This window comes from Mus musculus, chromosome 1 (genome assembly GCF_000001635.26).
Source record: "Mus musculus strain C57BL/6J chromosome 1, GRCm38.p6 C57BL/6J".
NCBI lineage: Eukaryota > Metazoa > Chordata > Mammalia > Rodentia > Muridae > Mus > Mus musculus.
In genome coordinates this window covers 52,051,152-52,078,180 of record NC_000067.6, presented here as the reverse complement: position 1 = coordinate 52,078,180, position 27,029 = coordinate 52,051,152, and the positions used below count along the sequence as shown (strand labels likewise).

The 27,029-nt window shown below is 38.7% G+C and overlaps 1 protein-coding gene across 4 annotated transcripts in view; it reads right to left on the bottom strand.

Annotated features, from left to right (window-relative positions):
• Stat4 (signal transducer and activator of transcription 4) overlaps positions 1-27,029 on the bottom strand; it is a 120,084-nt gene that overhangs the window by 29,009 nt on the left and 64,046 nt on the right. For all 4 annotated transcript variants that reach the window (XM_006495815.2, NM_001308266.1, XM_006495816.1 and 1 more), the window contains 5 exons: positions 12,768-12,866; positions 9,343-9,435; positions 6,242-6,320; positions 3,419-3,504; positions 1,497-1,648 (listed from right to left, as the gene is read on the bottom strand). In XM_006495815.2, coding sequence (XP_006495878.1) covers positions 1,497-1,648; positions 3,419-3,504; positions 6,242-6,320; positions 9,343-9,435; positions 12,768-12,866 — 509 coding nt within the window. The remainder of the gene's footprint in view (positions 1-1,496; positions 1,649-3,418; positions 3,505-6,241; positions 6,321-9,342; positions 9,436-12,767; positions 12,867-27,029) is intronic.

Here is a 27,029-nt window from a genome sequence, read left to right as displayed (position 1 = left end):
ACTAAAAGTCAGAGACAGACCAATTTAAAATGCAGAGTATAGGACATGAAGAATGTTGTTGTGTAAAATTCATCTCCCTCCCCCTATACACATTTGCAACTCCTAAGTGCTAGTGGGAAGTGATGACTTGGTCATTCTGACACAAGTGAGTGTTTGGGAAGCCTTGCTTTGACACTCAAGTGCAACGCTGCTCACTGTGTGCTGATCTTGGCTTAGAAATGGAGGTGAGGATTAGGTCAGAATAGAGAAGAATTAGAAAGACCGAAACAGAAGAAGAGGAAGGGGAAGAGGACAGGGTCTACGGCTAGAGGAGCAGAGCATCTCTCTGCAGTCTCCCCGGCAACTCTTTCTCAAGTACACAGGAAGGACCAGGGAGGGAGCTGTGGCAGGTCCCATCAATTTGTGGCTTTCATTACTCCCTGTGTTGCTTGTCTTGTTTTCACAGTAGAGTACTTTGGGTTTAGAGAATTGAGGGAAATCAGTGTGTTGGAAAGTGAGCCCACATCTTTACTTCGCTTGAGAAGGAAACCTGAGGTATGGCGTATGGCGATTTTCCATTTTTCTTGAATTATCTCTTAGAAAGCAATTTTGAATGGTAACCGAATGATTTTTGTTTCTCCTTATATTTTTCAATTGTCCTCTTAGCCAGATCGTTTTTATTTTGCAGTTATGAGTCAGAAAACCTTATCAACATTTTTATCCTTCTATGTGAAAAGATGGTATCTACATTTAACGGCTTATCTGCATATTAGGTATCGATGTCCTGTTGTACTGTTAGTTTTGTAAAGGGTCTTGCTCTGTAGACCAAGGAGGCTTAGAACTTGCGTGACTCCCCTGAGATGACGGGTGTCTGTTACCATATGTAGCTTAACTTTTTAACTGGCCAATAAACATTGTGTATATTTGTAGTTTTATATATGATGTTTTGCTATATTTATATACTGAAGCATGGCCAAATAAAAATTTAAAAAATATGCATTGTCTCCCATAACCTTCTTTTTGTAAGAACAGAAATTCTATGTAGTAATTTTCAAGTATATAACATATTGGTAACTACAGTCATCAAGGTGTATGGTAGCTTTCCTAAACTTATTCCTCTTTCCTACTGAAATTTTGCATCTTTGACCAACATCTTTTACAAAGTTAATGTGTTTGAAAATATAAAACTAAATGTTGAGCTTATACCATAAGACACACATTTTAAAAGTTGTTTTTCAGAGTTTTGAAGCTAATGTTTATTCTACCCTTAATGATATGCATTATAGGCTTCGAAAAAAGTCACTAGAGTCTTTTAAGATATCACGTTTGCTTATTGATCAATTCTTATGTATGGGAAAGGCTTCCTTTGTCTTCCCAAAGGAGGCAAGCTGAGAACATGAGACAGGGGCTCCCTCCTGCTCAGTAGTCCCCAGCTTGGTGTAGACTGCACTCTCACTGAGCAACTGCAGCCCTTGCTTCCTGTGGTTTTCACTAGAAACTAAAGTTAATCGCTTTACCAGTTCTGAAGCTGGTCCAGCCCATTGTGGAGCGGGCCACCAATGCAGGCAATCTGCTGCCGCTTTTTCCAGTCCTGCAGCTCTTCTAGAAGCATGCTGTTCATGAGCAGGTCTGTCTCGTTCACTATCTGCGTCATCTTACTGAGTGCTTCCTGCAAACAGACAGCATGCAAAGAGATCCACAGAACACCAGGTTACAGGTCTGCTTACCAAAACACACTGCTCTGAGAGACAAAGAGTTGACTAAAATTAACCAAATATTTGATAGTGCCTTCTCAAACAATAAAGTCATTACAACTGAATAATAGCATGAGAACTGTGACCACGGCTTGGCATCCTCATGCATCCGTCTAAAGTATCCAGTGGGAACTTTTGTGTCAATATTGAATGGTGCTGTCCTAAACATGCATTTGAAGGCCATTTATAACAGTTGTCTATTTTATTTATGTGTTTTAGTGGTGTGCTGACATGTCTGTCCAGCTGATATATGTGCAGTGCCTCCCAAAGGCAGAAGAGGTGTTGGATCCCCTAGGAATGGAGTTTCAGTTGCTTGTGAGCCACGATGTGGGTTCTGGGAACGGAACCTGGGTCCTCTGGAAGATCAGCCTTTGTTGCTCTTAACTCTTAAGCCATTGCTCCAATGCCTGTTTCTAAATGAATGTGATTATCCATCTATTTGCAAAAATACTGATTAAAACTTGGTTCTTTCTGTGTTACTTTTTTTTCACACTTTGTGTTTAAGGAGGCAGAGTAAAATACAACTTTCATAAGCTTGGAAATTAGGAGACAGGAGTTTTTCTTCAGGTTTTGTGAGTTTGGACAAAGCATTTAACCTTCTTATAATTTAGTTCTCTCTCATATATATATATATATATATATATGTATATGTATATGTATATGTATATTTGTATATGTATATATATGTAGGTGTGGGGGTGTGGGTAGATGGGCTATATTATTTTCAGATTTCCTTCTCTATTTCTAATTTTGTTTCTCAAGCAAAATAAAATGGTGCATATAAAACATGAAACAGATCACCCATAAAATCCTTACATGTTAGCTTGGACTATCTGCTTATGTATACCGTTTGTGTGATTGCAATCTTACACACACCTAATTATATTTATAATCAATTTAAAGTGAAAGTAAACTTATTTGGATGCATATAAGTTTATTCACCAAAAATGATCTTTTAGAAGTGAACTACTGATTTAGCAGTTATTGGCTAAATATCAATTGCATTTACTTTTAAAGACAGGTAGAAAATTGAAATAAGCCAGGCAGTGGTGGTGCATGCCTGTAATCCCAGCACTTGGGAGGCAGAGGCAGGCAGATTTCTCAGTTCGAGGCCAGCCTGGTCTACAAAGTGAGTTCCAGGACCGCCAGAACTGCACAGAGAAACCCTGTCTTGAAAAAACAACAGAAGAAAAAAAAAAAAAGAAAATTGAAATAGAAATATTTACTGTCTTAAACATATTTCACTGAGCAAAAAAAAAAAAAAGTTTGTTACTAACAAACTATTCTTAAGTCTTGAGGAATTTCACAAATAGGACAATATTTAACAGTGCCATTCTCAGAATAGAATATAGAACACTAGTTTTTCCAATAGAGTTGTATATCATCTAGTAATTTTTAACTAAAAATGTGTAGTATAACCCACTTGAGAACCTTAACGACCTATGTCTAAAACAGTGAAAAATAAAGCTTAGGTCCAGCTTTCCTAAGTTAAGACTCCCTCTAGCCACTGAATTACGCAACTTGGTTGGGAGGTTGAGGCTGAGGTGGCCATACAAGTTTACCCAGAGACATGGAGGACAATTCCTGGAAATTCTGACATTTGATAAAATCGGAGGCCTTGGTTATGTAGGATGAGGTTTAGGAAAAGAAAGTCAGAGAAATGACAAATTAATTTCTTCACCAACCTTTCTCTTGAAGTCCAGACTATTAAGCATTTCTTGCAGCGTCAAAACTTCCTGGTTCACCAGGATACTGTTTTTGTCACCCTGATCTGCAAAGGGAAGAAAACGAGATCCAGAATTATCTTTAGGCAAAGCTTTTTATTACCAAAAAGTCAAGTCCACTCAATCCACCTCCCGTCCAGCTCTGGACAGGACCAGGGGCTTCGGTTGTAAGAGACAAATAGGCTTCTTGCGTTGAGGATGGAAGCCCAGTCCACGAATGTCCTTGTTTTGCCAGGAAGAGTTCCAGTCAAGCATGCACAAGAGACCTTTTATCGATCTACAGACAGCCGCAGGAGGAATGTTGTGTGTAGTTTTATGTTCTACCCACCCTTACTCTGGGAAGTGACCATGCTACCAGGCCCCTCCCAGCTTCCCTTGAATCCTCTGACACAGACAGTAATTTCAACTTGCATTCCTGGCACAACTGTTGGGCGCTACTATTTCCTGCCTGGAAAAGCATGTGCTTAACCAATTTCTTATCTCCATCTCTCCTGCCTGCCCTATTCTTCAGTTGCTAAACTCAGCTAACCCCTGACAAATATTCCTGACTACCTACCTGTAGTAGGGGCCACTGCAGGGGAATGCTCTTCACTATTTTTGTTGTTGTTGTTGTTGTTTGTTTATTGGCAGTGGATAAAAAAAAGGTTTTGTAATGGATTTATTTTACCGGTCTGGTCTTCACTAAGGATAACCTTGCTTGTGTGATATAAGGAAAGGGGGACTTCTTTGTGCTCATGGTTAGATCGTTGGACTCATTCTCCTGTCTGTTTGGGCTGCTACACAGCCCAGGCTGGCTTTATACTGGCTGCACAGCTGAGGATGGTCTTGAACCCTAGGTCTTCTTCCTGCCTCCACCTCCAAAGGCCTGGGCTAGAGCTGTAAGCCACCACAACTGGTTTTCAACTCTTTATAATGTACATAAAAGCTGAAAAATACTGAAGAAACTTAGATAATAAAATGCTACACTTAAAATAGTTTTATTGTTTACTATAGCTTATTATATTGTTATCCTGGAACCTCATAGTTTATGTGGAAATTGGAATAAATCTGTTTTCAAAGATGCTTGATGAAATACATTGTTTCTCTAGGATCCCTCCTCCCTTTCATAAGTGATTAAATCCTTGTTGTGTTATTTCTTCTAAAGAGAAAATTGTACATTTAAATAATCACGAGCATTTTGAATATTTCATGGTGGTCATGACATCCTGAATATGACAGGAGACTGAAAGACACCTTCAGAAAAATTAAATATTCAATAACAATCATCCATACTGCCTTCAAAGCATGTGTTAACATTTTAATAAAAGAAATTCTGTAAAGTAGATGTTTCTATTTGCCTTGCTTTTAAAAACATTTTGAAATAAAAAATTGAAGTAAGTAAAATTGTAATAACATTTCAGGGTTCCCATCTTTACTTGTTAAGATGGTTTGAGTAGGAATGCCCCCCACAGGCTTATATGTTCTAATGCTTGATCCCCAGTTAGTGGAACTGTTCAGAAAGGATTAGAGTGGGTGTGGCCTTGTTAAAAGGAGGTGTTTCACTGGGGGTGGGCTTTGAAGTTTCAAAACCTCATGCCAGTCCCAGTGTCTTTTACTTTGCCTAAGTATCAGAATATAGCTTTCAACTATTGGTCCAGCACCTGCCTTCATGACACCATCCTCCCCACCATGTTGATAATGGACTAAACCTCTGAAACTGTAATCAAACCACCAATTAAAAGATTTCTTCAAGAAGTTGCCTTGGACATGCTCTTTACAACAACAGAAAGGTAAATAAGGCACCTATCTAATGTTTTCTATTGTCTAACACAAGCAGAATGCCATGATCCAAACTAATAAGTCTATATTGGCACGATTCTGTCAACAATCTAAACAGGACTAATTAGAGTTTTAATGATTATTCCAGTAATTGGAGCAAAGTTAGACTATCAATCCACTATCACTTATATATCTAGGGTCTTATAAATATTTTCATTTTCTCCATCTCTTTATTAAAAATCATCTAACCGTAAACAGTGTTTAAGTACACAGAATCAAATTAATTCAGGATCTTTGTATTTAAACATTTATTCAATTATTGAATTTACATTTTAGAAATATTTATAAATAAAATTTAATTTAAAATTCTATACACAAGAACATATACAAAATGTCTAATTCTTTGGAAGATAAACTTATAGACACATATGCTGTGACAAGGTAGAGAAAATATAAAATTTTAACCGTGCTTATCATAAGACTTCATGTAATTTTTATTTTTAATACTTTTTCCTATTTTCCAAATTCTCTTCTATGAAGCATATTTCTACTTTATAATAGTCTAACTTCCCTTATCAGTGACTTCCTGACTGTATTAGGTGATTATTTTTGTTTTCATTAGTTGTGTTTCGTTTTTCTTTTGAGAAAGTTTTTTGCTATGTCTCTCCACCTCACAAGTGCTGCAATTACATGCACGTGCCACCACACCCAGTCCTGAGATCTTAGCTCCTTAGAGTACTCTTACTAGTAGTGTTGGGGTAGGGGTGCACATGTTGCAGTGGGCATCATTTCTTATGTAACTTGTAAATTTCTTTGAAGTGGTTGGTAAATATATGTGTTTAAAACTTACATGGAGAGATGGAAAACGCAAAACTGGAAACATTATTTGCCTACAAACATGGTGGGAGGTTCTCGTAAGCAAGAAGATCAAATTTGCTTGAAATCTGACTCTTACCAGTGAAGAACCCTAATAATTATGCTCTTTTTATGTCTCTATTGAGAGTTACAGACAAAACAATAACTTACCCATTGTCTGAATTGTTTTATACCTGTAGTCAAACTCATCTTGCAGGTCTTCTAAGTATTTGGTATCTTGTTCTGTCATCTTTATACAAAAGAAAATATTAAACAATGTTGCAACGCTTAAGCCTGCCATAGAAACTTATAAAAAATACATTGGGGTAGCCAATCTCCAACAGCTTCCTTGAATAAGGAGCCTACACCTCCAAATGGCTAATCCACATGCAAGCTGTGTCTGAGGAAGCCAGAAGAAGACACAGATCCTCAGAGCTAGAGTGACTGAGTTAGGAGTTGCCTGCCGTGTGGATGCTGTGAACCAAATACAAGTCCTCTACAAGAGCAGCAACTGCTCTTAGCCAGCTCGCCATCTCTTCTCACTTTTTTCTTTCTGCTTAAGAAATCTTCCAGCATATTCTTTTTCATTTCTGAACTAATTACAAGATCTGCTAATCACAACTCCACTTACAGGGTCCTTCTGCCCTTTCAGGCTGCTCTGCTGCCCTCTGTACTAGTGAACAAGAATCAGAGATGTACAGTTTATGACAATTCTGCCAAAATACTTTTCTTTCTACTTCTTAAAGTGTGCTTGTAATTTTATTTAATTAATTAATAATTGATCATTGACTTTTTTTTTTTACTTGTCTTTCCTCTAAACCCACTAATGTTCCCTATTCAGTCATAATAATCAATCAGTGTTGAGATTTTACATATTGGCTTTTCACGTCTAGTTGTGTCACTACTCATGAAGTGATCCACTCTTGATTTTGGGAGATAAAGAAACACAGGCTTAACAATGTGAAGTGGGTGATGCTTGTGGGGAGGAGCTAGCAGCACAGCTTTGACTCCCCAAACCAGATGGCTGCATCCTGCATTTCAGATTGCATTCTGCATGCCCAGAGGTCTTCTCTAAGAAAAAGCACATTCTCCCCTTTCTGCAGAAAAACTCAATCTTACCTTTTAAATTACTGATTGAAAAAATATTAAATCTACGGTCAGTATGAATGTGTGCTTCAACTCTGTAGCTTTTAAAATTGTATGGACTTGAGCACAGATCTGTGCTTCAGCCTCTGTTTTTGTTGTTTTTTGTTTTGCTTTGTTTTTGAGACGGAGTCTCTCTGAGTAGCCCTGGATAGCCTGGAGCTTGATATGTAGACCATGCTGGCCTCAATCTCATAGAGATCCTTCTGCCTCTGCCTCCTGAGTGCTGGATTAAAGGTGAGCCCCACAGTTCGTAAAATGTGCTGCTCTGTTTATAAAACAGAAGTAGAGGACCTAAACCTTACAAGCATTTTCCTCTTGGCAATTTGCCACAAAAGTGATTTCCGTTTTTCATTTAAGAAAATCGAGGGTCCCAGACACATGGCAATATGTGCTCTGGTGAGAACGCAAAGCCATCTAGATATAATTTGGCTTCAAATTCCACCCCCTTTACTCCATGTCTATGCATTTTCAGTATCACTTGAATGGTAATTTTCTCAAGAGCAAAGATTGACAAAAGGCTATGGGCTACTAAAACGCAGGGAACTCACATGCTTGGGAGACAAGTTAGAAAATTAAATCTAGTTTTAAAGCATGCATCTATTGTTTTGATCTCAGAATTAAAAGATGTTTTCAGAGTATTCTAACCAAAAAGGTAAATAAAAAATAGTATATTAAATAATTTCCTTTAAAAAAATCAATGATAAATCAATTAAAAGGCTTCATTCAGACTGTCGGTCATCAGTTATAGTAAATTTTTACAAACAATATTTTTGCAAAAGATTTGTGATAATAATTTGCAAATCTCTCATGGTGGTCAGAAATCCCTTTGTGAATGCTACATTCCGAATTCCAAGAGAGAGATGGAGGTTATAGCCCAATGGGCAAAGTACATTGGTGGACAACTACTGCTCTGCTTAAGTGTCACGTCCAACATTCTGGAATCAGAGCCTGGGTATGAAGATCTAGTAAGGGTGCATTCTCAGAAAGGACCTGCTGAGTAGGGATAGGGTAGGAAAGGAGCTGAGGGAGCAGGTGGTCTGTCTTGGGGTTTAGCTTTGATCCCACGAGGAACTCAGGAGTATGATCTCTGCCACAGAGTTAACATCAGCTTGAATGCAGGGCCTGGTGTTTCCTGTCAGCCTGTATCATTCCTTCTGTGTCTGAAGACAGCCTAGTGTTCCCCGGACAGGCAATTTCAAAGAAGCCCTTAGCAACCAACATTCACAGATGCTGGGATGATCTATGGGCTTGAGGGAAGTATGAGGGCACAGCTACAAATGGTAAACTTTAGTTGCACCAAGCTTCTCAGGAGTTAACAAGGAATCTGAGGACTGCAGAGGATGCTAAGCCAGTGCTGGAGACTGGCTTAATATGTACCAGGTCATTGGTAGCACTGTACCACCATCATCAAAAGATATTGGATACATGCATCTGTGTACTTAATTAATGTGCTTAGTACCCTGATTATAATCCAATATTACAGTGGAAAGGAGACAACCACTGTCTACTTTCTCATACTCATGGGGTCAGTAGAGTCCTTGGTTTAACCTGAGAGTGTACTCCGGCATTTGCCATAGGTTCACCTTGAGAGTCTGATTCTTTTTTGTAACGATGGGAGAAGAAACATGTCTGCTTATTTTAGTTGTTATGGAAGATCTTTAAACTGCAGGTCCAGAAGGAAAACCTTAGAAGTTCATTCTGCGTACAATTCAGAAAGTCTGTCTCACTTAAAAATTTTTTTCTAGATCAATGAAAGTAACAAATCTATAATAAGACTGGTGGGAGGAGAAAGTGAAATGTACTAATAGCTAAGGAAAGGAGTGACGTAATGGGTTCCACACATAAGGGATAATAAAAGACTATATGGGATGCAATTAGGGGAAACGTATACACTTTTTAGGAACTGTAAGTTACCAAACTTACTCTAGAAGACAGTTTTGATATCAGAAGCAAGTTGAGTTTAAAAGTTTCCTCAAGGAAGTCTTTCCGTATAACACAGCATGAGAGAAACACATATCCTCTGAGATCTGTTTGCACTGGCCTTCAGCACACAGGCCTGGCTGGACTTTCTAGACAGCTACATAAGACAGACCACCTACCCAATGCATCTATATGAGACCACTCACCTGCACACTGTTTTTAATGGCAGACACTTTGTGTTCCACATTCCTTTGTCTTTCAGAAACTGAAGAACTCTGTAAGGATTTCTCCAGAGGTCCCTGGAAAAAGAATGCCTTGCAATTTCACTGTTGTTGACAAAATAAGTTTATGGCTATAATAAAGAACATGGCAATTACATTGACCTGAGCTTTAGATCAATGTGATACATAATATGTTATGATCATTAAAACTCGTGCTGAGAGAGTTGGGCATATAACTCACCAAGCAGAGAATGCCCAAGGCTCGGGGGGTCCCACTGCAGAACTAAACATTATGCTTGTAGTGTCCAGAGCCAACTGACTCGAGACTTTCTCAGAGGCTCCATGAAAAGACAAAAAGAACTTAAGTTCCATGTCCTTGTCCAGGAGTGGGCTCGGCAAGCCAGTCTAGGTCTGGAGTTAGTGCTTCAGAGGAGTCAAGGTTGCAGTTTCTGGGTACCTGATTCTTTCTCCTGGACTGTAGCAGCTGAGTATGAGGTCTTGGCCATGTGTACTTCTTAGTAAACTTGCGTGGCTTAAGTCATCAGCTTACACAAGACTGCTGTCTGGTCTTAGTGTTTGCTTTTGTCTTTTTATTTCTCATCTTGTTTTATAATTTTTCACCCCTACTCCTCCCACTCAACACCTCACTATTAAGGACCCTTATTCCTGTTGGTTCAGGGCAAGTGGTGCCCTATGTTGGGTGGCACTTGTCCCATACTCATGCCTCATCAACCAGTCATGTCCCCAACCAGTAGAAGACAAGAAATAAAGAAGAGACAGCAATAGCTGGGACCAGGAAGTCTGGTACAAACCAATCACTTATGCCAAGGAATGCACTTCACTAAGAAGTACAACATCATATATACTATTGGGGAGGAGCAGCCAAGGTTATAGAGATCTAAGTCAAATGATGTTATAAAAGACAACACAGGATACCTCAGACAGCTGCTTCAAAACAAATAACCACAGTCAAGGGGGAAGAGTTGGGTCCCCAGAAGCCACAGCCTTGATCCCTCTGAAACATTGGCTCCAGCCTTAACCATCCTTACCAAGTCCACTCCTGGACAAGGACACAGAACTAAAGTTCCCTTTGTCCTTTCAGTGGGACCTCTGAGAAAGACTTGGATCAGTCTGGCTCTGGACACTGTAAAAAATACTAAATGATATGATATAGACAGTGTTAACAATCTAAGCAACTAAGCAGATTATAAAACATCAGATATAATTTTATTTAGATATGGATGTAGGTATATTCTTGTAAGAATATGAATATATGCATAGATATTCAGAAATAAGTAGATATGACCCAAACAACACATAGGCCAAAATGTAATGTTGTTACCACTAAATAGTACAAGTATGGGTCATTTTATGATTTGTAAAAGATTTTATTTTTATTTGTGTGTGTGTGTGTTTTTGTGTGTGTGTGTGTGTCTGTGTGTGTGTGTATGTCTGTGTGTGCCATATGTGAGTAGATGACATCAGAGGCTAAAAGTCTGAAGTCCTGCAGTTGGAATTAGAGAGAGTTGTAAGCTATTCAATGTAGGTGCAAAGAACAAAACTAGGTCCCCTGAAAGAACAGCAAGCACTCTTAACCTTGGAACCATCTCTCCAGCTCCTAACTTCATGACTTGAACAAAGCTCACAATTTCCTTCAGACTATCTGCACTACTCCTAAACTGTATGTGACTTTAAATTACTATTATAGGATCACATTAACTTGGGCTTACACTGGTAGTTGAGGGTGTTGAACCTGCTGAGATGTGGTTTATTTTTAGTTTAAAACAAAGGGAATTTACCAAAGGGAATGGAAAAGTAATTTGGTTATGCAAAAAAGGCCGAGCGCTGTATCTTGGCCACTCTAACAATCTGACACTGAGTATGGCCCTTAAACAATAGCTGTCTGCAGATAAGAAAAAGATGAGTAAGCAGTCACTGCACCACAGAGTTAAGCAGAGACCGAGGATTAGGACAGTTGATAACTGACAATACACATCAGGGAAAACCCTTGCTCTCAGCTCTTGGTGAAGTGTTTTTTAACTACACCATCCCCTTCAGATTAGTAAGGTCTTTATAAGCATGCTCCTTTAACACATCCTTCTCCATTACTCCATTATTTGTCTACCTACTTGAAATTTTTTTTAAAAAAAAATCCCCGGTCCTTTGTTTAGAGTAGTATGCAGTAATATTACCAGAGCTACTTTGGTTAGCATGCACTTAAATGTTTTGATTTGACTAATATTTGACATTTGAAGAGAGTAGAGGGCTCTCATGAGAAAGCACATATGAGACAGAGTGAGAGAAACAGAGATAGAGACTGAAAGAGAAAGGGAGTGGGGAGGAGAAGAGAAAGTAATGACTCTATGTGTGACAGGTACAAAATGGACAGCCTGCAATTCAGAAACCACAGTATTTAAGTGGAAACAATGCCATCCTTTATCATCCAAGAGCAACTGAGTTGTCAAAACTTCAAGTTCTCCCAAAAACACTCATAACCTGATAGTGACTAAGCCTCAGAAGTTATAACAGTTTTAATATATGTAATATATTTTTATATAATAGTTTATACCTATAGCTTATACACACACATATCCTTTTTAGATCTTCATAAGTTGTATTGTTCACTAAAGTGTGGAGAATGTCATTTAGAAAATACATTGATTTATAAACTTTTCTCTTGTTGTAGGATTAACTGAAAGCATATGCTTAGAGACGGCTGGTTCTTCCATTTCCTAGGTTCTTATCAAGTTCAGAAGGATAAGATAAAATACGATATAAACTACATGATGGCGAAGAACAGCCAAGCAAATATTTAGGGAGCTTTTGTAAGTCAAATTTCTTTAGACTGGAGAGTCAGGAGGTCCTGAAGTGTTCGGTAAGGTCAGTCTGTGAGGACGAACATGCTAAGGAAGCAGAGTCCAAACCACAACTGGGAATCTAACTAAGATGTGGTCACTGTAATCCCAGATTAATGCTGTAAGATCATAAGCCGAATTTAGCCTTGATAACAAAAGGAATCTAGAGTAGCCAGTCTGGTGCCACACATCTGTAATGCCAGCGCTTGGAGGAAGGATGCAGAGATAGATCACAAGCACAAGGCCAGCCTGAGCTATATAGTGAGCTCGAGGTCAGCCTGCTCTATATGAGACCCTGTCTTTAAGGGACGGGGCAAGGGCAGGGGGTTGGAAAGACTTGGTAATTATCTCACTGTGGAATAAAGGCAAGCAACTTCTCAAAAGATGAGCCTAAGACCTTGAAAACTGTGAGGCTGGTGGAGTCACTAGCACAGTTTCTGATTCTCCAGAAAACTAAACTCAAGAAGAGATCAAGATCATAGACTCAGAACAAGTTACTTGGCAAGCCAGCAATGTGATGGTTAATGCATACGACTGTGAATCAGAAAGTGGTACCTGGATAGGCATGTTGGCTGCAGCCAATATTCTCCTCTCTTCCCTTAAGCAATTTGAAATTACCACAGCTACATGCATTGGATTTCCATGAAACTTGCCCTGAAAGACAGTAAGCAAATGCAGCATAAAAGCTTTGAAAAAGAAACACATATAAATCATAAAGAAATGTCATACTTGAAACCAACAATAATCTTCCTATAAACCTATACAAATACTTGGGACCTGTTCTAATTGTCGATTCTTTTGCAATGCCATGGAAACGTAGACTCTTAATGAGAGAATGTTGCTTTCTTTGCTTTCAAAATTCTTAACAGTTGTTCTTTGAACAGTTCTTTATGAACACATTGGAGGGTCAGTTTATGTTGGGCACTGGGTAGGTTTTAGATATAGTAGTTATTTCCCATTGAGTCCTGAAGACTTGTTGTACACATGGTAGTTCTGGCTTCAGGTCTGTAGTCTCTGCGATGATTCCCACTTGATGATATTCCTGTCAACAACCTCCTAACTACATTATACTCAAGCAAAACCATACTCACTTTTCAGCAATGATATTTCTGACATAGAAGCTTACATTTACTTTATTGCCAAGGCTAATGATGTGCATCTGTTAATTGGCAGCCATCCAATATATTGTTGTAAGAGAAAATCCCAAATCTTTTTAGGGGAATCATCTATGGTTGCCATGGTGCCCAGAAATGAGTGTGCAGTCATTTTCCTTACTTTCAAGAGCTGTGTTCTCTAGCCTTGATTTACAGTATTGTCTGGAACATCATCATTTTAGTCAGTCATGTTAAACTTCTGTACTAGACTGTTCTGAGGCGAGATTAGAAAGGCATTGGAGACAAGCTCACTAACTGAATCTCTGCCCTCCTTTCTTGAGGTGCTGATATTCGTGAAATGGCCAACAGGTCAATAGAGGAAAAAATTAACAGTCCACAAAGTAGAAAATTAACACCAATCAAAAGTAGATCATACAGGAAGCTAAACCAAGAGATCTTTCTGGGGAGAAAAAAAAAGAGGGTTGTTGGCTGTAAACATCATGGCTGTGACTCCTGAGGAGTATATGAGATTCTGTCAATTAACATTTCCCTTTATGAAACTGGGGTAAAAACTGTCTGGATTCCTGTTCTTCCATATTCATTCCTTAAAAATATTTTCTTTCTTTAGGCCAGAAAATTTTCAGAAAACAAGTGAATTGCCTGAAACTCAGAAAGCAGAGCTATGAAAGTGACCCTGCTCAGTATGGGGAAGTGTCATGTTTCTTTTTTTTTTAATGTTTTTATTAGGTATTTTCCTCATTTACATTTCCAATGCTATCCCAAAAGTCGCCCATACCCTCCCCCCCCCCACTCCCCTACCCACCCACTCCCACTTTTTGGCCCTGGCGTTCCCCTGTACTGGGGCATATAAAGTTTGCGTGTCCAATGGGCCTCTCTTTCCAGTGATGGCCGACTAGGCCATCTTTTGATACATATGCAGCTAGAGTCAAGAGCTCTGGGGTACTGGTTAGTTCATAATGTTGTTCCACCTATAGGGTTGCAGATCCCTTTAGCTCCTTGGCTACTTTCTCTAGCTCCTCCATTGGGAGCCCTGTGATCCATCCAATAGCTGACTGTGAGCATTCATTTCTGTGTTTGCTAGGCCCCAGCATAGTCTCACAAGAGACAGCTATATCTGAGTCCTTTCAGCAAAATCTTGCTAGTGTGTGCAATGGTGTCAGCGTTTGGAAGCTGATTATGGGATGGATCCCCGGATATGGCAGTCTCTAGATGGTCCATCCTTTCGTCACAGCTCCAAACTTTGTCTCTGTAACTCCTTCCATGGATGTTTTGTTCCCAATTCTAAGAAGGAGCAAAGTGTTCACACTTTGGTCTTCGTTCTTCTTGAGTTTCATGCATTTAGCAAATTGTATCTTATATCTTGGGTATCCTAAGTTTCTGGGCTAATATCCACTTATCAGTGAGTACATATTGTGTGAGTTCCTTTGTGATTGGGTTACCTCACTCAGGATGATGCCCTCCAGGTCCATCCATTTGCCTAGGAATTTCATCAATTCATTCTTTTTAATAGCTGTTTCTAACATGTCTACATTTCAGTCTATGTGAATTTATTCCTGCTAATTTTGATATCTCTTGGTTCTTTTCATATAGCTTGCCGTAAAGTCCCCTGCCAGCTCCCCTCAACAAACCTATTTTCTCCTTTTTTACCTTAATGGCACTAAAAATGTTTCCTTGCTAAAAAGGGTTTCTTTTAGGGATAATTTGCAAACTGTGTTATTAATATAAACTGTGAATTTGTCCTTCTGGGATGAAGGGTTCCTCTAATGCTGCAGACACACTGATGTCGTCTCCGATCCGGGTGCTGCTCACAACATGGCTGTGATCGTCATTTTCCTGTCAACGCTCAACTTCCTTCCCCTTGCTTTGCCTCTGCTTTCCTCCAGATCTGTGAGATTAAATCACACGCTCCTCTCCTTTAAGGGCCAGACATCAAAACTTTTTTCATTAACTAATACATGTTCATTTTCTTCTTTAACACCCTCTAATGTAATGCCTCACTTTAATATTTGAGACAAAATGTCTTGTGAAAAACAACCGTTTATTCAGTGCCAAATTACTATTTCACTTTCCTAAGTATTAAAAATGTGTTCAGGCTCACCTGTGAGTAGTGACCATGTACATAGCTCACGGAACAGCAATAAAATGAACCCTGATGTGTGTGGAATTCTTCTGCTTACTATACCAAGGTTTTATAAAGGTCCCTGCTCTCTGCAGTGGCCCTCCGACATCTTACAAAGGCCCCTGCTCTTTGTGGTGCCCTTTCACTGTCCTAGTGTCAATCAACAAGCGATTTTAGTTGCAACAAAGTCAGATTTATTGGTATTTTCCCCAGCGATTAGTATTTTTAATGGTGTGCTTAATAAACCGTTCACTAAGTTTCTGTCATGGGGATTGTTTTCTATGCCTTTTTGAGTCTAGAAGAACATTGGGATTGTGAGTTGTAAAAGTTGTTTATGGCTGTGGCTACTGCTACAAATTTATCATGGTGTACACTAGTCAGGGCTTCTATTGGTAAAATGAGGGTAACTTTGGATATTAAGAGTAAGAATACTTGTAACCCTGATAAACTAGTGTTGCTGTTAATTTCAGTTCATTTGGAGTAAGTGAGGAACCTTTCTCCCTACCCCCTTGGGTGCGCAGTTCCAACAACATTCATTGAGAACTCTGATTTGCAATGTTGGCCCAGTTCTGCCATAAAACCTGTGTTCCCACCAACATGAGAGGTTTCTTTCTCTGCTCAGTTCTCTTAGAGATCTGTCTCATCTTTGTGTCATCAGTGGGACTATTGGAACTTTATGGTAAACCTTAATTGCAAGCAGAATAGGGTTCTGTGCATTTCCATGCAAATTTCAGAATCAGAATAATAATATTCCCCTACACTCTGTCTCCCTTTCTCTCTGTGTCTCTCTGTGTGTCTCTCTTTCCTCTCTCCTTCTCTCTCTGTCTCTGTCTCTTGTCTGTCTCTGTCTCTGTCTCTGTCTCTCTCTCTCTCTCTCTCTCTCTCTCTCTCTCTGCCTGTGTGTGTCTCTCCCTCTATAGTTCTTTTTCTCTGTCTCTGTCATTGTCTGTCTGTCTTTATCTCCCTCTTCCTCTCCCTCTCCCTGTCTCTGTCTCTGTCTCTTCATTGACAGCTTCAATATCACTGGATCTTTAGAAAAATTAAAGGAGATTTGGCATGCATATAGTTTTGTTCTAATCCAGTCTTTCTCATGCTTGTTAAAATGTCTCTCTACTAAACAGTTTTAATTTTCCATGAGAGATCTGAAACATCCTTTGCTAGGGCTGCTTCTGGTTACTTGGTATTGTTTTGATATGAAAATAACTGATATCTTCCTCTCAGGGCCTAGATATGGCAATATAATTAAATTTACGTATTGATTTTGAGTCTAACAAAGTTACTGAGTCTAATAATGTATTTTTTTATAATTCTAAAATTTCACATGTAGACTCTTCTAGATTTTCTATATCAATGAATCAGACTTTACACAGCATTTGTAGAATGCCCCCTTTGGTCATTTCAGTTCCATCTATGTTGGTAATTGTAGTGGAAATTTCCAAGCAGGTCATTTTCTTCTAATGTTCCTTTACAAATGACTTCTAGTATAGTTTAATTTTGATCGCAAAGAGACTTCCAATGATGAAAGTCACTAAGTTTGTTGATATTTGCTTTGTGGCCCAGCGTATAGATAACTCATAAAAAATTCATGCTAACTTGCAGGGAGTGAGCACTCTGAAGTTGTTGGTACAAGTAATTTATTCTAATTTATTATGTCAGGTGTTATTTTGTATAAATTTCTGTCTTCTTGCTGATTTGTTTGAATTATTGATTTTATAAGTCAGTGGAAGAATTATTTCAAAAGCTACTTTGTAAGTTGTTCTGTTTCTGATAGAAATATTAAGATATGTATTTCTTGAAATTAAGGCCCCTCATGGCTATGAGCTGAACTTTACCTCCAATGACAATTTTCACCCTAAAGAAAGATGATTAACTCTGGTATAATGCTTCTTAGTTTTATCTTATTTCAAGACCTCTATTTTAAAATGGATAAGATAACTGAGTACCAGTATTATACATATATAAAAGGGAAAATACATAATAAATATGGTTAACACAATCCTAAAACTTCTTTGCTTATTTAGGATTAACTTTTTTGAATCTCATTTATACTCAGATTTGTGGTCTGACGTGTTTCTATAAATCATCGTCCTGTGGGCTGTGGGGATGTCAGTGATGAATCTCTCAAGAGCACAGCTACTCTCTTCTTTCTGTAAGGCTTCATACTGGAACTTTTACCAGAAGTTCTCAGTAGCAGGTCCTCAGACATGAACTGGCCTTCACATCCTTTCTGGAATGGCCAACTGGTTTGTTGACTAAGAGTGTGTATGGTGGTCTAGTCATACTGTCATGATTAGCAATCACATCACTACACAGCTAGGGCAGTTACTACTTAAGTGCTCAGACAGGTGTCCTCTACTACTAGATGGGTGCATCTACTACTGTGGTCTACTTTCAATGATACCACCAAGGATGTTTTATTGTTTATGTGTGTGAATGTTTCACCTGAATGTACATTTGTGTACCTTGTGCATGCCCAGTGACAGCAGAAGTCAGAAGAAAGCATCAGATCCCTGAAACTGGAATTGCAGATTGCTGTGAGCCACCATGTGGGTGGATACTAGGAATTCAACCTGGGTTCTCTGCAAGAGCAGCAAATGGTCTTAACCTTTTAGCCATCTCTCCATCCCTGTTGTTCTTACATATGGTTGTACAGTTTTAAATTAAATATAGAGCAACTGTATTAATCAACCAATACAAGGAGACTGTGATAAGCTGCTTTTTAGAATCTGATGCTTACACTCTTTAAGGATTTTCTTTCTTTTTCTATTATTCAGATCCCCAGAAGTGCAAACGATGTTATGTCTTGCAAATCAGTCTCCCACCTTCTAGCATGACCTATTTGGTTAAACACATATTTTCACTTTTCTGCTGTAGCATTGTAATGGAAGTGAAGTATATTCTGCTAAGACAGCAGGACTTTTTTGATACAGAGATGTATATTTTAATGGTAATGCTGTGCAGGGCAGGATTCATTTAGTACAATTCTAACTTCCTTTCACACACCCTGTAAAGCACATATTGTGGCTTTCCCAGAAAATACAAAAGTAGATCATTTAACCAGTAACGAGTGTGTATTAGACAAATGCGTTCTTGATTCATTCTGTATACATAACTATTTGTACTATAAATTGTAGTGTTGTATTTTAATGACATTTTAAACAGCAATTAAACAACGTGTTATTGCAATAGAGTGTATAATTCAAGTGAAGTGACAACCACATGAATAGCTATGACCTGATTTCACATCACACGTAATGAAAATGACATAGGGACAGCCACATGGTAACAGCAATTAAGAGGTGTCAAAATAAGATGCATTCTGATTAAGAAGGAGGGTTCTCGGTCACTGCTGGTGGGTGTGCAAAACACCCAGGGATTTGGGAAGACAGTTTGATAATTTCTTATAAAAATAAACACTCTTGTCATGGGATCCATCAATCACTCCCTTTAGTATTTACCTAAAGAAGCTGGAATCTTATTTACATATAAGTACAATCTATACATTAGAAGTTTATAATAGCTCTATTAATATTTGCTAATATTTAGAAGCCACAAACACGCCCCTCCGGTGGAGAATTGGTCAAGTAAACTACTGTGCCTTCAGACAAGGCAATATTATTTAGTATTAAGAAATGAGTTATCAAACTATGAAGACAAAATAAACTTACACACTGCTAAGAAATACGTCAGCCTGTAAGGGTATATATAATATATTCCAGTTTTATAATTTCAAGAAAACTAGAACTAGGGGGCAAGGATCTAGGCAGGTTGCTCAGTTTAGTCCATGAGCTTGAGTCCAGTGCCATTGGAAATGCTTGGCATGGTGGAATGCATTTGTAATGCCTGCACTGTGGGGCAGATAGGTGGGTCCTGTTGCTCACTGGCCTGCCAGCCTCAATGACTGGAAAACTCCAAGTTCAGAGAAAGCTCTGCCTTTAAAAAAAAAAAGAAAGAAAAAAAATAGGTGGCGAACAACTGAGGAAGACACCCAGTATTGACCTCTGACCTTTCCTTTCATGTGCACCCACATGAACACATATACACAAGTGCCCCCACACATACCACACACTACACACAGCAGGAAGGTCAGTAAAAGAGTCAGTGGTTGTCAGGGGTTTGAAGAGGAGGAACACAGCAGATATGGGGGAGCCATGAAACTGTCTTGTGTAATGTTACGGTGCCAACATGACATCGTTCCATAGACCTGTAGAACTCTAATATAAGTTAGAGATCTTAGTTAACAATACTCTATTGGTTCATCAGTTGTGATAAATGTACCATGTTAATACACTACTTAAGAGTCTGTCTGGTAGGAGAGAAGGTGGGGGGCTGTGGATGTATGTGAGAACTCTGTACTTTCCTCTCAGTTCTTGAGGAAATGCAAGACTTCCTTAAAACTTGTTTTACTGACGTGACATTTCTTACCCAGACCTCATTATAAGCTGTCCTTTTGCTAGAAATGAGTGAAGTAGAAGGAAGAGGTTCCCCAGGTTAAATTAGACCAGAGTTTGCTTATCTGTTTGCCTGTCTGTCTGGGGTTCTTCAGTCTGGACAGAGCATAGGATGGTCTTGCGTGCACTGTGCATCTGTGGATGGTCTGCAGCTCTAGACCCTCTGGCTTCTCTATCTCTGGGATACTAGGGATTCAGGCTGATGGTTTCATGCCCAGCACAAAGCTGGCTTTGAAAACAGAAGGGAGAGGTGTAGGTTCTCAAAGGCTCTTGTTTTGTGTTTTGTTTTGCTTTCAGACAGTCTCATTAGGTACCTTGGCTGTCCTGAGATTCACTATTAGACCAGGCTAGACGCAAACTCATAAAGATTCCACCTGCCTCTGCCTTTCATGTGTTGGAAGTCAAAGCTATTGTGAGTACACGCAGCTTCCAAAATGAATACATTTTTAATGTCTTGCATTCATGCCAATACCAACATACTTTAACTAACTGAACCTCAACTGCAAGTGTGTGTGTGTATGTGTGTGTGTGTTTATTGTATATTTTTTGAAGAAAATGCTTTTTAAAGGTACTAACTATGTCTTCTTTAAGTTCAGAGTACATTCTGGGCACAATGTTCTACATTTGTTTTGATCCGTTATTGTTGATTGTCAACTTGACATACTTATTATAGAATCACTAGGAGACATAAATCTGGGTGCATCTGTGAGGGTGTTTCTAGGTTAGGTTGACTGGGAAGGAAGACACGCCATGAGTGTGAGTGCTGCTGCCCCATGTGCTGGGGTCCTGGGCTGTGTAACAGAGGGGAGGGGGCACCAAGCACCGTGTCTCCCTCTGCCTGCTTTCCAGCTGCAAATATAGCATGGCCAGCTGCCTGCCACGCCAAGCTGGGAACTAAAATAACCTCTCTGTCTCAAGTGGCTTTTTCAGGGACTTAGTCACCAGAATGAAACAAGGAACCAAGGTACCATTGAAGACAATCCACTTGAAACTATTACTTTGTCCAGTTCTGCACAGCCACGAGACTTGATTTTGTGCCTCAGATGTTAACTTCGTGACTTTTTTGTTAATCTTCATTTCTTCAATTGCCTTATTAGTTGAGAGAATAATACTTGTGTAGTCATTGTGAGGAACATGCCAGACAATTGGGAATGATCTTTGTAACTTGTAAAGCACTCTAAATAACAGAGTTTCTATGTTGCTTCAAGGTTAGGTTAGGAGTTTTGGACCTCATATACATAAATCAGCAACAAAAAAAGCAAAAGCAAAAAAAAAGTATTCTTAATTTAACAGAAATGATCAAAACTGATTATGTAGCCAATGAAATATGGTTTGTGCTCAGTCAAGTATATAAACACTTAAATATAAAATATGAAACTACCAACATAAAAGAAGCTTCAGACAACTTGAGACTGTGCCGTTTGAATAAAGAACAGTGGAACTTTCCTGGCATCTTGAGGACTCACAAGAACAGCACCAAAAGCGACTCTGAATAAGATAATTAGCTCTCAGCTTTGTAGATGTCATTAAGGACGACATTTTCCCGGCACAGAAAGGTCAGAAAAGCAAGTGACAAGCCCTCATCTACAATGACCTTTGACAACAGACTCAAGATGGATATTTTCACTCTTACTTCAATTCTTTGCTACCAGAATGTCTTTTACATAGTTAAGCATGTGTTGGTTTTATGATTGAAACTAAATAAAAGCGATAAAGTATATACATGCATGCACACACACATATATGTACATATACATTATATATATACACCATGGCAGATAGTTCACTTTGATTTCTGTAGGCTTTTGTAAAAAAAAAAAATGAATTTTGATCTTGAAAATTGTCAGTCAAATCAAAAGAGAAGCTGGAGACCACTCTGCTGACTCAAATTCTGTGCCCACAGGGAATTCACAGCTTGCAATAGAGGAACTGTTTAATTTTAAATGGTAGGAAGAGATGAAAGATAGATGTTAACCTTATCGTTCACATTTGGACACACACACAAAAATAGTCCCTACATTTAGTGAGTATCGACTGTATACAGGGTACTTTACAGGCAGCTGTAATCCCAGGTCGATCTGGCAAGATATGCATCATAAGCATGGGTATTATGTCATCTGTGGATGTTCTATCATGTGTGAGGAGTCAGAGATCTAGAAAACGAAGAAAAACAACACTGCAAACTTAGGTGCTTTTCATTCTACTACTATAGACTTCTCAAATCACTACTACCTTAAAAGAGCATTATTTAGTCATTGTTTATGAACCTGTAGATGGGTGTGGAACAAAAAAAAACACAAAAAAATATTTGATTTTGAAGTAAGTGGTTTTGGCTGAGTCACTTAGAGGTCTAACAGCTTCTGAAGTTCTGCTTGTTGGTAAAAGCAATTCAGCACGCTAAGTGGCCCTGGGTGCCCTTGCATGATCTACTGAGGAAGGTCGACAATGCAAAGCCCTGTCCTGATCCTACTCCATGTCAAAAGATTCCAAGAAGGCAGCCTTAATGACAGGTCTTCTAACTAAAGACTCTGCTTGCTTTTCCAGTCATAAAAGCAGGAAATTACTTAAGTTCAGTGTTCCTTGTAATGCAACCCACTGAATTTGCAGACACCCAGAGTGAGCCTACAAGTGACTATACTAGTTGAAAGCAAAATTAAAAATTGTATATCATCTTAAATTTTGCAGATGCCTCTTTATTTAAATCCTCCTGAAGTAACATAAATAAATAACACTAGTCTTGAGATTCTTGTGAGAGGGCAGCAGGCTACAACACTTCTGCAGATAGTGTTTTAGCTACAGAAAGGTTGGATGCGATCATCCAACATTGCCCTGAGCTGCTCTAGGGAGAATTCAGCCATGACTCTTGCTCACTATACACAAAGATGAATCCCTTGGCCAATCATAAAGCTGTCTATCTCTTATGGAATCATTTGGTCACCTTTACTCCTTCACTGCCAGGGCAATAATGCACACATTATTGTCGTTATCAGAGGATGTTCAGATAAGGGGATAGACTAATAAGTGTAAATATTGGTAAAGAAAGGATATACTATGTTTCATTGACTTATAATGGTGTGTCTAAGAGATAAAAGGACTCACAATTACATAATGAATAAAGAAAATGACATGATGCTCTCTTCATTGGCAGTTATCATCTATAAGGAAATTGGGGAAAGTTACATTTAAAATAATAAGAAAATTTAAATGATTTACATTTTTAACATATATTGAAATGAGAAGTGTTAGGAAAGCAAAGCTTGCTCAAATGTATGTAAATATTACACAATTTATCCAAGTAATGAAGTGTCACATGGCACTACAATAATTGCATAATTTTATATATCTATAAATTATTTGAAAACATTTTTAAGGAAGTTAATAACAAGTACACAAAAATATAGCTCTTCTATGAATTAAGCTAGGGTTCTACTGAAAAATATTAAAGTTTGAGGAATAAATTAGAGACATGAATTCCCAATTGTAAGACAGGGTCATCAAAGTCAGAGAGAGAAATTTGTAATTAAGTCTATAGTCCCAAGAATTGCTTTAAAGTATTTGAGTTTGAAGAAATGATTTAATGAAGTGACCCTAAAATACACATAGAAGAAATGCCTAATAATAGCCAAGAGAATTCTTAAAACTACTGAACTTTCAAGTGCTTGAAATAGATCCAAAAATTATCTTTGTTTTGTTTCTGTAACTCTTCCAATTGTCTGTTGCCATCCAGGTTCCCAGATAAGTGAGCCACAGTAGAGATGCAGTACACTGTTAGACTAGGGTTCAGATGGACCCTGGTGCTGAACTGCTCTTAAGAATATGGCCCTAAGTTCACTGTTTGCATAGATTGTTTATGTTCTCATAAGGGCGAATTGTGGGGATTCACCAAAACTAGCTAAAGAAAAGGTAGCGTTTCCACTCATAAAAAAAAAAAAAAAAAAAAAAAAGTCAAATGTGACAGTAAACAGCACACATTATCCTATAATCCCAGAATTAGGAGAGCTGAGGCAGGAGGACAGCAAGTTCACAGTAACCTGACTTACACAGTTAGACCTTCTTTCTAAACAAAACCGACAGACAGAATTTGTGACTTACTTGTTTACATGCGAACCAGTTAAGAGGAAGCACTAGGTTTCTATGTACAGAGTTCAATATCAACTAAGATACTTTGTTTAAAAAAAGTATTACAATTCACAGTTATGTGTATAATCTAAAGACTGGAGATGCCTTTTTAAACCAAGATGCTCTCAGAGATGATGCAAAAAGAGACTTTTCATTAGGTTGAAGAGGGGGTTGATGTGGAAAATAATCAAAAGGCATATGATAGACTAAGGGACTATTATCTCATATGAATTATTAATATGGGAAAAGATGTTTTTAAACTTTAAAAGATCCTTGAATATATATAAAAATCTGTTGAAACTGATGGAAAACCCAGTGGAAAAGAATAGGGAGTATTCACCAAAGAGAACAGCCAGGTGTGGGAACAATTGCCCAGCCTTAAATTATCAGGAAAAAGACAAAGAAATAGTTCCCCAAAATCACATTGGCAAAACTGAAAGATAATGATGTCAACTGTAGTTGGAGCTAGCAAGACAGGTAAGTGAGTAAAGGCACTTGCTGCCAAGCCTGTTGACCTGAGTTCAGTCCCCAGAACTCACATGGTAAGAGAGAGCCAATTTCCACACATTGTCGTCCTCTGACCTCCACAGACAGGTTGTGGGATGCAAACACACACCCTTAATAATATTATTACATTATATATTACATGTTATATATTATATACACACAATGTAAAAAATTATATATATAGCTATAGTTAATGAAAATACACAGAATAGCTCTCCCATTTTGCTGACGAATTGTGAATTTGTAATATCTTAGAAAAGCAATCTCATGTCTCTCAAGTTTTGAAATGCTTACGTGTTTAACTACTAAGTACATTTCTAGACCACTATCCCGTAAACTTAAAGCAGGGTCACATAATAATTAATCTATGCACAAGGTGCTTTGCAAGGTTGTTTGCGATGAGCAACGGAAAAGGTGGAGACTGCACTCTGAGCAGGAATGGCCTGGTAAATCAATCGTGCCTCACTCACACCGGGGACCACTTATTACCACTGATGAGAGAGGATTTCTGTGAAGTGAAACTTGGAACGCAGAGAAATGAATAATAAAGTTTCATTTTTGTAAGTGGTAAGCTCTTGACATCATCGCTTAAAAAATCCCGTAACCACATGCCTACATTCACATGGGTGTAATTCACGTATTTTCCGTTTTTATTCAACCATGGAATCATGGATATGGAAGCCTGTGCACTAAACTTTTAGCATTTAACTACTGGGGTGGAAATGATGTGCATGAAGGTGAGGAAAAATTGAAAAAAGAGTAATTAAAAAAAAAAAAGGCCTTATCTGTGATTTAGTCTACTTTAAGGGAAGTGATATCTGGGTGTTTATGCAGCAAAACAACAGTAAGATACCAATAGTGGTTGTATTATTCTGGTTGAATTTCAGGGGTTTTTTCCTTTCTTTTTACACTTTTCATTTGAATTTTCATGAATATCTGTATGACATAAGCAGTTAGACAATACAAGGCTGGTTTTTATTCTGATGAACTCTATTGGCATTTAAAAAAACAAACAAACAAAAAATTGGTTCATAGAATGAACAAAATATAAGGTATTAGAACCTAAAACAAGAAGTGGTGAATCTTCCAATCAGAAGAAATACAACCATTCTGTGGGCTGACATTTGAGAAGAAACTGTCAAAGTGCCCATACATTTTCCATTGAATCAATGTTTGAAATTCATCTCAACTGTGGTGGAACACGAATACTAATTGAAGTATTGTGGGAGATTAAACTGAAAGGGTTGTTAATAGTCCATACGGACAGGCCCCAGAACCTCTTCAGAGTCATGATACTGGTGTGCCAGTACCTAGAGCAATGACACTTCTATTATTATTATTATTTTTTTTTTATGTTTTAAATTTTATCCCCTTTCCTCATTTCCCCTCCGAAAACACCCCCTATCTCATCTGCCCTTCCCCTGCTCACTAACCCACCCACTCCTGCTTCCCTGTCCTGGCAATCCCCTACACTGGAGCATTGAGCCTTTGCAAGACCAAGGGCCTCTCCTCTCATTGATGTCCCACAAGGCCATCCTCTGCTACATATGTGGCTGGAGCCCTGAGTCCCTCCATGTGTACTCTTTGGTTGGTGGTTTAGTCCCTGGGAGCTCTGGGGGTGGGGGGTGGGGGTTGCTGGTTGGTTCATATTGATGTTCCTCCTATGGGGCTGCAAACCCCTTCAGCTCCTTGGGTCCTTTCTCTAGCTTCTCCATTGGGGACCCTGTGCTCTGTCCAAAGGATGGCTGTGAGCATCCACTTCTGCATTTGTCAGGCACACGGTGGTCTTTGTGCTGCTCTAAATGTCTACATGCAGAACACACTTTTCCCAGCAGGACACAGTAGAGAAGACGCTGACAGATGTTCTGTGTCTCTCTTGGGTGGACTGGCTCTGGCCTCCATGACTGCCCTTCATTTCCATTTCAATCCAGTGCATTTGCTGCCTTCCTCAGTCCCTTGCCCAGTCAGATCGCATTAATGAGCAGTATTTGCCTTGCTCTTTAGTGAACTCATACCAAGCTGTGCATTTGCATATTTTGTGTCCTCTGGGCACTAATGATGCACTTGAGGGCCTGACCAGCAGCATTTGAACACAACCTTTGAGGTGACAGTTTACCTTTTAAAAAATGCACTGGAAAGTCCTCCGGATTCCATGTCAAAGTCAAGGGCTGTGGGTGCTTTCATGCCATTATTAAGGAGACATTTAAAGAAAGGCCACTCTCCTTCCTCCACCTTGATTTCCTCCCCTGTAAAATCTAAGCCCCACTTTTCTCTCCTGAGTAGTGAGAACTAAGTAGGGTGTTCGGATAGTCACAATTTTTAAATGAAGGTCAAATATGTATATGTATGTTTTGATTGCAGAAGTAAAAATATCCTTTGTAGGAAAATTTTAAAATGCATAATCACTAAGATTTGGGAAATTACACGAGAAAAAAAACATTCAAATCCCTGTATTTTATCTTAATATTCTAATACACTCCAGTATATTTTCTCCATGTGTGAAGTA